The 12,129-nt window shown below is 38.0% G+C and overlaps 1 protein-coding gene across 1 annotated transcript in view; it reads right to left on the bottom strand.

The window, feature by feature from the left end:
- GALNT18 (polypeptide N-acetylgalactosaminyltransferase 18) overlaps positions 1-12,129 on the bottom strand; it is a 430,583-nt gene that overhangs the window by 61,006 nt on the left and 357,448 nt on the right. The window contains exon 9 of the mRNA XM_003773612.2: positions 11,386-11,481. Coding sequence (XP_003773660.2) covers positions 11,386-11,481 — 96 coding nt within the window. The remainder of the gene's footprint in view (positions 1-11,385; positions 11,482-12,129) is intronic.

Raw genomic sequence — 12,129 nt, forward strand, 5'->3', positions numbered from 1 at the left:
TGACCAATCATGGTTTTAGAAAATCATGAATGATGAATGCTACCCACCTCCTGACAGAGGAGTGATGGATTCAAGATACAAAATGAGACATAAATTTTTGGACATGGTCAGTTCAGAAATTTGTTTTGCTTTACTATGTATATTTCTTATAAAAGTTTTATTTCACTCTCTCTCTCTCTGTGTGGAGGAGAGAAAAAAATGCCTTTTAAGTTTAAGATTAACTTACAAATGCATATAATCCTAACTTTCTACTGAATTCTAGTCTGGAATTGCTTCCTGGACAACTGTACCTGGAAGTTGCATAAGTCTTCTCAAACTCAACATGTACAAAACTGAACTCAATATCCTTTCTCCCAAATTCTTGTCTTTTCCTAACTTTTCTGTTTCTACTGAGGATGTCAATATCTTTCCAGTCACCCAAGGTCATAAAAAAGAGCCATCCATCATTTTTCTACTTCCCTTCTCCTTTATCCATTAATTTGCCAATTCTTATTTATTCTATCTCCATAACATCTATTGGGATTTTCTCCTTCCACTCACACAATTTTCACTCTGAATGACCACCATTACCTTTTCCTTGGACTAGTGAAATAACTTTCTAATCTCTTCTAGTCTCTCCATTCTCCAATCTATCCTCCATATAGATACCAAATTAAAATTCCTAGTGAACATATTACTTCTGGTTCAAGAAGTTCCAGGGCTTCCCTATTGTGTCTAAGATAAACTATTTTGCTTGATATCTAAAGTTAATTCTATCTTCATAGTGTGAATTCATAATTCTTTAGCCTGACTGGCCTTCTTACTCTTTCCCTACAAGACATTCCATCTCCTACCCTTAAGCTTTAGCACAGACCATTCCACATGTCTGATGTGCTTTCTCTCCTCACTTTTATTTGGGGAATAAGCTCCCTTCAAGGCTCAGTTCTAGGGCCATTTTCTTCAGAAATCTTTTCCTAGATCTCTCAAGTTCTAAGCACCCTACCTGGACAATTCCAGTGTATTTACTTTACTATATACATGCTATTTCTGTCTAATAGAGTATAAGTTCCTTGGGGCAGCCATTGTATAATTTCTTTTTCTTTGCATTTCCAGCAATTGCCACAATGCCTAACACATATTTAAATACTAATTAATTGAAGAATTCACTCCAATTATGCTGATCACAATATATGTCTGTTTGTCCAACTTGTGTGATTCTTAGGTTGATACAAGAGGTCCACCCACTCTCACTAGAGGTCTTCCTTGCTTTCTCCCAATATCATGAGTCCCCTTACCCACATACTAGGCTATCTCCTCTTCTGATCATACAATTATTTAGCCATGATATTTACTTTGTTTTTATCCATCATAAACCTCTCCTTTGCCCTTCATCTACTTCTCTCTAGTTCTTCAAAGGCATTAGTGTTTCCCTTTTTTGTTGCTCCATGGCAACACCAGTAACATATTAGATTTGAAAAGATGGGTCTCTTCTTTCAATGGAAGTTTGGGGTCAGTTAAAAAGCTTTGCAATGTCCCAAATGCAATTCAGATCTCTCTCTTGCCTGGAACATAATAGATATGTAAGTAGTGCTTGTTGAATGAATGTTGAGTGAATCCACCTCTCTCTCATCCTGTCTTAGTTTGCTGGATGACAAAGTGCTGGAAAGGTGTTCAATTAATTCTGGCTTCCAAGAAAGAAAAACCAGGAAGAAAACCTGAATTCTGGTGCATCAGCCCAAGGCATTCTCTGTTCTGTTTTGGTTGACAAATGGAAGTATCCAATCCTGAGACGTTTTATAAAGAAGTACCACAAACCTCCCATTTTCTAAACCCACATACAAAGTTTGGATGTGCTACGGATCCATGGGGAGTTCTAAGCCAAATGCCTGTGTTCTCGATGATAGGGCAGTGACAGCAGCGTCAGGGCCATCATGGACATGCTGAGCAAATAGGGGTGAGGGAGCCACATCTAGAGAGGTTGAATACAGTCATTAGAACCTTCCCTGGGTGGCTGCAGGCTGTGATACATCTCCCATTGAACTGACAAGCCTGTCATCCCAGGCCTAGCCTTGCCTTACTGTTTATTTTACTGCTAAAAGGAAATGCAAATGAGATGCTTGATAAAACGGAATAAAAAATTAGCTGCAGAGTTAACCTAGAGTGAAGAAAAAAGCCCTGAATCCCTCTCTTTGGGAGAGTGAGAACCACCAGTCCATCCCAACAGGGATCATTGAAGAACCATCCATATAAATGAATCCAGAGCATCCTCAAGGAATTTGCAATGGGGAACAAGGAAAGGAGAGGAAGAAAATCACCTTTAGCTCTTCACCAATTTAGGTACTATGAAAATAAGGTAACTATAATGTGGAGAGAACAGCAGTGGGGATGCCCCAAAATTCATAGTAGATACAATTTTAGTAAATAATCAGAAATAATAAAACCCATACTCTCAAATGTTTAGTGTTGGGAAACATGGTGATCATAACACAGGGGACAAATTGGACATCATGGATATCTCTGAGACTTGGTGAGATAAGATTCATCACTGGAATATGACTTTTAAAAGCTTTGTTTCATTCAGAAAGAATAGAAGAAGAAAAAGGAGTCAAAAACTGTCTTAAGAAGATAAATTCATGAAAGGAAATCCAGAAAATATGGTGGAATCTCAAGTTCCCTTCAAGGTTACGATCTAGGGCCATTTTCTTCAGAAGTCTTTTCCTAGATCTCTCAAGTTCTAAGCACTCTAGTTCCCTATTTGTGTAAAATTAACAGAAACAGAAGTGGTTGTTTTCAAAGTACCTGATAGGAAATTAGAGGGAATTTGAATCTCAAGTTTCCTTCAAGGCTCAGATTTAGGGTCATTTTATTCAAAAGTCTTTTCCTAGATCTCTCAAGTTCTAAGCACTCTAGTTCCCTATTTATGGGAACATTAACAGGGGCAAAAACAGGAGAGGTTGTTTTCATAGTACCTAACAGTTAGGGAATTTGAGGAACATATCACAAACCTGGCACAGAGGATGATACCATAATGATATGGGACTTTGATTATCACACTTTGGCTGGAGGGATCCCTCCTCTATTTCTCCCTCTGTCTCTGTGCCAAAGGCAAAGCAGCTAATAATATCTTGATGTTACTTTAATGATAATTCTATTTATCAAGAGTTAGAGGAACCAACAAGGGGGTATATCTCTTCTAAATACAGCTTTTTACCAATGATGGAAGGGGGTGGATGGAAATGATGTGAACCTTAGAGGAAAGTGATTACTCCAACTTGGAATGACAGAGAAGACAGGAAAATCAGATGTTGTCTGATAGGCACATGATATTTTTGGAGAGCATATTTGAAAGGGTTCGGAGAAAGGATTCCATTGGAAAAAGTCAGCCTATGAGATTGTCAGTAATGAAATTCTAAAGACACAAAGAAAATAATTCTGATGAGGAAGAAGGGGAAGAGGTTGTCTAAAGAGACCACTGTGGTACATGGGGAATTCATCACCAAAGTTAGATTTTTAAAAGTCAAGTACAGAAGATGGAATCAAGGGCAACAAACAGAGATGGAATGAATATGAAAGCTTGGAATGGTCCTGTAAGAATCCTGTCAGGAGTGCTAAATCTCAGAATGAGCTGAGGCTAGCAAGGAGAGCTAAGAATAACAAGAGGGATTTTAAAAGCTCTGCTGGGGGGAGGGGGAAAGAAGATGAAAGAAGGGATAGTCTATTTCTCAGAATGAATGGGACAAAGATAATGCATAACAGAGAGAAAGCAGAGCTATTCAACACTTATTTTGCTTCTAATTTTTCTTCCTAGGAGAAGGGTTTTTGAACTGGAAAGGAGAGAACAAAAATGGCTAATGGGGAATTGATATTTAAGATAATTAGGAAGATAATGATAGCGAAAAGCCATGATTTAAAAAAAAAAAACAGTGTCTAGCTTCTCTTGATGAAATCGTTATCAGGTCCAGATGAATTACATCCTTAGGTGCTGAAAGAACCTAAGATATGTTATTGATGAGCTTTTGCCAGCCTCTTGGGGAGATCCTGGAGAAATGGAGAGAAATCATAGAATTCAAGAAAGGCAAATGTTTCAGAAACTAGGAAATGTCTGCAATCTCTGCTGTTAGGGAGGCTGAAGCTGTTGAATCATTTGAGTTTGGGATGTCTAAGCCATTGTGGGGCTAGACCTGAGATTAAGTGTCCACACTAAATCTAACACCAATATATTAAACCCTTATAAGCAGAGAGAGACAGAAGCTGGCCTAAGGAGACATGAACCACTACAGATTAAAAATGGAACAGGTTAAAGCTTGTTAAAGCTTCTTTATCCATCCACAATGGGTTTGGGCTGGTCCATGAATGGCCTCTGCACTACTGGCCTAGGTAAGATAAGAACACTCATCTAAAAGAGGGTAGATAATAGACTGTAAATTATGGGTTAGTGGACTTTAAATAGTTTCCAGAGAAAATTTTAGAATATATTACTTTTTTTTTTTAATTGCTGAGGCAATTAGGGTTAAGTGACTTGCCCAGGGTCACACAGCTAGGAAGTGTTAAGTGTCTGAGGCCAGATTTGAACTCAGATCCTCCTGACTTCAGGGCTGGCATTCTATCCACTGCACCATCTTAACTGCCTCCCCTGCCACCATAATATATTACTTAAAGGATCATTAGCACACTTGTAGAAAAGAACATTAAATAGAGGTCATGAATCTCAATGATTTTCTTGACAGCCTTTCCAAACCAGTAGTTTAGAAGAATAGTTAGATATAGTTTACTTATGTTATAGTAGGACATATGACAAAGACTCACATGTTATTCTTGTAAAGAAGATAGATGAGAGCTAAATTATGATGTGGATTTTTTTTTGGTGTATTAAAAACTCAAATGGCTAGACTCAATAGTTTAGTCAATAGATTCAAAATTTAGTAAATATTGGATATCAGCCTGAAAAAAAATCTCCAGTGGAGTGCTCTGGAGATCTCTACTTGGCCCTAATATGTTCAATATAATTTTTTTTAATCAATGGCTTGGATAAATAAATAAATGCAAGCTTATTATATGCTTAAGATGACAAAAATTTGTTGTTGTTCTAATGAACGATCAAGATAATAGTCATGGGAGAAAATTCTGAGCTGAATTCGATAAAGTAAAATTTAATAGGAATAAATATTAAGTTTTATACTTGTATATGATAGATGATCAATTAGACCCCTATTTTATTACAGTCAGTATTAATCAGTTTGATATGATTTCCTTGGGATTGTGATTATAAATTCTGTATGTTATACAGAGCTGTGAAGAACCAGTTATGAAGTTCACTTGCCTAATTGCAAGAATGCTGATGACCAAATCCAGTGTGGATAGGAAACTTGGGAATGATATGGAAAGTCCCCAATTTATTTTTGCGTCTCCAGACCACCTTCTCTTGTCCAACATGGGAGGTGACTATATTATGACCACTTAGTGAGTGGATATGACACTTACTTTGTCTACCTTGTGGCCACCCATGCTAATCCATTATATCTGGATCTCTTGGAGGGTCAGAATCAGAGTCTATCAACCAATGGGACTCTGTGTTTTACTTTGCTTCTTTGGAGTGCTTGGGTATCCAAACCTATAAAAGTAGGACCCCGGGGAAAGGAGGAATCTCAGACCATGAGGAATATCTGAGATTCACTTCATTGAAGGGGACTGTGATCCCTTTAATGAAATGCTACTGACTTGGAGCTCTGCCTCAGTGGTTTTTCTTGCAGATTGAACAATTTTGGGTCCCATGTAGTTTTAAGAAATCATTTTCATAAATTGAAGATAAGAGAAGAATGGGATTATTTATCAGCTTATCTGAAAAACAGCTGAATATTTTATTGAATTACAAGCTTAATATAAGCCAACAACTTTATTCAGCAGCCAGAAAAGTCTGAGTTGATCATGGTTTGTATTAAAAGAAGAAGACTTTTCAGAACTAGGGAGATGAAGATCCTGCCAAATTTTCCCCTAATCAGACTCAATCTAGTATATTATATTCAGTCCTAGGTAGCATGTCTTAGGAAGGATGTTGATAGTATACAAGGCATATATAAAGGGACATCCAGGGTGGTGAAAGGCCATTCAATCATGCTATATGTTTAGTCTGGAGAACAAAAGTCTTAGGACCATAGTTCTCAATGTGGGATTTGTGAGCTTAAAAAAATTGACAGCTATATTCCAACATAATTAGTTACTTCTATAGTTCTTTGTATTTAATGTTATACATTTAAAGACATTATTCTGAGAAGTCATCCCTGAGTCTTACCAGATTGCCAAAGAAGCCCATGACATAAAAAGGTTATATATTGGGGAATATGAAAATTATCTCCAAATAACTTGAAAGATAGTTATTTTCAAGGAGATTTAGACTTGATCTCCCTAAATGGGGAGAGTCAGAGAGGAATGAGTTACCTCAAGGGGAACTGGATTCCCCTTCACTGGAAGTCTTCAAGTAAAGGCTGAATGACCATTGGTTGGATGTTTTATAGGGGGGGGAGTCTTGTTTAGAATGTGGGTCAATCTCAGTGGTGTTCTGATAAATGTCTAACAATCAGATCTTCTATTTATTATTATTATTATTATTACTAAGGCAATTGGGGTTAAGTGACTTGCCCAAAGTCATACAGTCAGGAAGTTTAAGTATCTGAGACCATATTTAAACTCCTCCTGACTTCAGGGCTGGTGTTCTATCTACCATGCCCACCTAGCTGCCCCTAACAACCAGATCTTTAAAAAAGAGTATGCTGGCTATAATTTTAAGTTTAATATGCATTATTTAGTTTTTTTTCCACCACTAAATCCTGTATTGAAAATGTAATAATCAGCTCTTGCAAACCAGTATCAGGATGAATATAGCACTCCCCTAGTCAAACTAGATATTCCAAAAGGCCCCTTTTAATTCTGTGCCTAATTTATATCACTCTTTATACCTGACTTTTTTCTTTTGCTTCCCTATATGATTTTTCTTAGAATCAACTGTTACTTTAGATAGCCTGAAACCACAAGGACATCAGAACTTCTATCTGCCTTTGCTGTGCAAACTTGGCTCTCTGCTCTCCCTCTCCCCTCCCCAGTGAAATTCTGGAAGGAAAGTAGGAATCTGGAAGCTCAATACTTAATGTATATGAGCACAGGGAAGTCACTTAAACTTCCCCCCTTTTTTACATGTATATTCATTTTTTTAAACATATTTCCATGTGAGTCATGTTTCCATGAGAAAGAAAGAAAAAGAAGGAAAAAAGTGAAAATAATGTTCATTGATTCACATTCAGTCTCCATAGGCCTCTCTCTGGACATAGATATTATTTTCCATCCAAAGTTTATTGGGGTTGTCTTGGATCACTGTATTGATGAGAATAAGAAAGTCTATCATAGTTGATCATCACAATCTTGTTGTTGCTGTGTAGTGTTTTCTTGGTTCTACTCACTTCACTCAGCATCAGTTTATGTAAATCTTTCCAGGAATTTCTAAAATCATTCTGTTCATCATTTTTATGGAGCAATAATATTCTATTATTTTCATATGCCATGATTTATTCAGCCATTTCCCATTTGATGGGCATCTATCAATTTCCAATTCTTTGCCACCACAAAAAGAGTTACTATAAACATTTTTGCATCTGAAGGTCCTTCCCCTCTATTATGATCTCTGGGATATAGAGCCAGTTCACTTAACTTTTTTGATCTTAATTTCCTTATCTGTAAAGTGGAGTATAGGACATTCCTCATAGGATTGTTTTGAAACTCAAATAAAATCATATATAAGGTTCATTTACAATGTTAAAGAACCAAACAGATATTAGTTATTATTTTTATTACTGGTGGAAGGTGTCATAGAATTGTTATTGTGTTTTCATTTGATATGAAAAGGAACACATACCAGTCTAATCAAGAGCTTTCAGTTAATATGAAAATCTGCTGAATTCTTCAGAGCCATTCCAATTTAGCCCAGGATTTTGTAAATCTCCCCAAGGAAGCCCAGGATGGCAGCCAGGGAATATCCTGGTTAGGTAAGAGCCAAACATTGCTGTGGCTTCACTAAATCCATGAAAACTGCCATGGAAAAGGCCAGTTAGTGTATTTTCAGGCACTACCACTGCCACTTGCTTCAGGATTATGAGAAACTCTCCGAACCAGACAGGCTTTCTGTGGTCATTCATGTGGATAGAGCCCCTCTCAAGAGAAGCTATATAAAAGAATAGCTTTGTTTATGTCTTGTGTCCTTGCCTTAGGCTTCTTTTCTAAGAAGAAAATTCTCAGGACCTCTTTACTTTAGACCTCTGAGTGAGAAGGGAAAAGAAAAGGAATAGAACGAAGAGACTATATGATGGATTCTGAGCAGCTAGGTGGTGTAATTCATATAGAGCAATGGGTCTGAAGTCAGGAGGACCTGTGTCCATCCTTAATTTTCAGAGGACCAGGAACTTCAGGATGTGATGGGTGATAGTTTGAAATGGGAGTTAAGTAAGATAGAGTTCAGCAAAATGATCAGAATTGTGTTCTCTTCTAGAGTCACTGAAGTTTCACTGGGAGAACAAAAGTCACGATGACTTGTGATGGTCTGGGATGCAGCTCTCTGTAATACACAATGGTCTGGAGAAGAAAATGACAAACCATTCCAGTATCTTCACCAAGAAAACCCCCAATGGGATCAGAAGAATCAGACATAACTGAAAAAACTGGACAATAGCAACAACCCACCTCCAGGTAACAGATTTGCATGGAAAAGAGGAAGAGGTAAAAATGGGGATGACAGGGAATGGAGATGATGACTGAGAAGGGATTTGCAGAGAAAGAAGAGGGATACAGATAGGAATGGGAATGGGATTTGGATGGGAAAATATCTTTGAAAATGGGGTTGGGAGAGTGCCAGGGATGGGATGGTTAGGATGGAGATGGGGACAGGATAGAATGGAATAAAGATCTGTTGGGGATGGAAACAGAGACTGAGGCTAAGTATTCGGGTGGATAGCCCATTGTAATTGGGCTAGGGTGCAGACGGGGTGGAGAGGGTTGGTGCTCATGCAGGTGAGAACAGCAGCTGGAAACTGGTCCTAAAGAGAAGGATTTCAAAGACATGTCAGCGTTTGGACTAGGTAATCTCAAAAGTCCTTTTAGCTTTCTTTTCATTTTTGTAGTTTAAAGAGACTCTTCAAGAGAGGCCAGCTTTTTTTTATTTGTAGCAGAAACAGCAATGAATTTAGGGCTAGAAAACTTGGATTCATTCCCTCATTTTGTTACTGTCAATGTCCACTCAGTCAAATCTATCCTTTGTGGACTTTCAGTGCTAGAAAAAAAAAAGGTTAGTTGATGATCTCAGATGTCCCTTCTATTTCTAAATTTTATGAAATGGAAAGTCCCTTATTCAGCAAAGGGGTAAGGAATAAATAGAAGAAAGAAAAAAAATAAACATCCTCTCAACCTGAGAAAACACTCACACATGTAAAGTCATACATCTGAGGAAAATAGAATAAAAGAAGTTTGCCACCATCTTAAAAGGATGAGAAGAAAGTGCCTTGCAAAAATTGAGCCCTCTAGGAGATAGAATTACACAATCATAGGAAATCTGTGAAGGTTTTCCCTCCTGAAAGTCCCAGCAGCCCACACCTGAGGAAAAGGAAAGAATCCTCGAGGGAAGACAACTCCCTAAAATCATCAAGCATGTGAAGACTAGATGAAGATGTCCCAGGAGGACTCGGAGTGGGAGAGGATGAAGGGAAGTGGGGGCTCCCACCTCCGACAGCTTTAATGCTTATCTGCTTCTAACACTCCTTCATGTGTCTATCCCTGGAGAGGCAGAGCTGGGAACTGATTCCAGCTCTGTGTGACTCCAAGATTTCCACGGGGTAGTGCTCCTGCTTGGACCTCCCAGGACACCTCATCTCTCTAGAGCTCCAGACAGTTAACTGATCCAGGATTCAGAGGCTAATTATCAGTGCTTTAAAGTTGTTCTGGATAGCTGTGCAAAGGCCTGAGACCGGTATTGAGCACTGAGAATTTGAAGATACTTTGGAAGTATTTTCTGATTGGTGCATTTGGCCCTTTCCCCTGGAGTCCCAGTGATCACATCAGACAGAGTTAGGACTCTCTTTGAGGAAGATGTCTCAAAGGTCTCTGGGTGTTTATGACTTAATTTCAATAGGAGGAGAGGCTTTCTCTGCTGTGAAATCAAATCATGGTCCCCAAGTGTGATGGCTGAAGAATCCCAAATGAGAGTTCTCACCACCCTCTTCAGGAACTGAACAAGCATTTATGGAATGAACACACTCCTACTGGCCAACACTGTGTTAGGCTCTGGAGATTGTGACAAAATGAAAAGCACTTATGTTCTCAAGAGGCTTATATTCCACCAGAGGGAAACAGTATATGCAAAGATAAATAAATACAAAATGTATACATCCAAAATGGGCTAGAGAGAATAAAATAATTAGAAATAGTGTTTCATAATGGAGAAAGTTGGCTTTGGAATCAGCAATCAGGGAGAAGTTCTAATAAACTAACTATGTGACCCTGGGCTAGCAAGTCATTTATATCTCCCTGACCAGGTAACTCTCTAAGATCATACATGAAGAAAAGGTTCAGCTCTGTCTTTGAAGAGGAAGTCTTTATAAGTGGAAGATCTTTGTAGCAATGGAATCACAAGTCTATAAGCAGAAAATCTTTATAAAAATGGAATCACAAGTTTATAAATGGAAGAACTTTATAACATCAGAATCACAAGTCTATTAGTGGAAGATCTTTATAAAAATAGAATTACACATCTATAAGTGAAAGATTTTTATAATAACGGAATTACAAGTTTATTAGTGGAACATCTTTATAATAATGGAATCACAAGTCTATAAGCAAAAGATCTTTATAACAATGAAATCACAAATTTTTAGAAGCGGAAGATCTTTATAAAAATGGAATCACAAGTTTATAAATGAAAGATCTATATAACAATGGAATCACAAGTCTTTATGAGTGGAAGAGCTTTATAACAATGGAATCACAAGTCTTTTTAAGTGGAAGATCTTTATAATAACAGAACCACAAACTTAAACCACAGGGCAGAACCCCATATAATGCTACTTACCAAATCTCACAGACGCAGGGAAGAACTTTGGTTCTTCTCAGATATATTCCCTTGCTCTCAGGGACTTCATGATTTTTAGATTTCTTTAGCAAAATCCTGCTATCTCCTTCCTTCCTGGCCCCTTGGCTGTTTCCTGATTCTCAATGCGCAGCCAAAGAATGGAGGAAGGATGCTGGCTGTTTTCGCCCACTGGCAAGCAGGACATCCCAGCCCATTGCCCTTATTTCCCACATTGGCAACCTCCATTTCTTTCCTGTACCCAGGTCAATATCCTGAGCAGCCACAGCAATATCCATCCATCTTACCTGCGGAGTCATGCCATGGCACAAGTACATGATGGGAACATTTTCGGTATCTGGTCCTTGATCGAGACATAAGTCACTCTTCAGGGAATTCTGCAGCTGGGATGTAAAGAGAATAAATATATAAGAGGGAGAAGAAAAGGGTTAGAAATAATAATAAGAAGAATATATTAAAGCAAGAAAAGGTAGCATTCCATGAAAACTATTTTCATTTTCCATAATAAAACCATGAGGTTCCCAAAGACTAGGGAAATCTGTGGGCCTAGGTCTGTGAGAAACAATTGCTGTTTGAAGGAGAAAGCCAAGATAATAAACTGCAGACTGAAGCTTAGTGGCCAAGGCTGCACTACTCTGAAGAAAAGAAAATAGCCTGATGTATGATTAATAAAATCATAGAATTCAGAACTAGAAATCTCAGTAGATGCAATCTGATCTCATCTCTGCATTTTACAGGAGAACAAACTTCAGCTCACAGAGGGGGAGCTGCACACATGATTATATACAGCTAATCAGTAGCATGGATGGGGTTCCGGGTATTCAAACCCAGATTTTCTGACCCCAAATACAGGATTCTTTCCATTATGACACATTGACTTCCTCTCCAAAGTCAATCTCTCTCTTTCTTCCTTTCTCTGTGTTGTTTCTAGTGTTTATTGTGTGTTTAGCACATAACAATTGCTCCATAAATGCTTTTTCATTTATTTTCATCCATTCATTCTTACATCTCCCTGGAACATACAAATGTTC

The sequence above is a fragment of the Sarcophilus harrisii genome, chromosome 6 (genome assembly GCF_902635505.1).
Source record: "Sarcophilus harrisii chromosome 6, mSarHar1.11, whole genome shotgun sequence".
In the NCBI taxonomy this organism is placed as follows: Eukaryota; Metazoa; Chordata; class Mammalia; order Dasyuromorphia; family Dasyuridae; genus Sarcophilus; species Sarcophilus harrisii.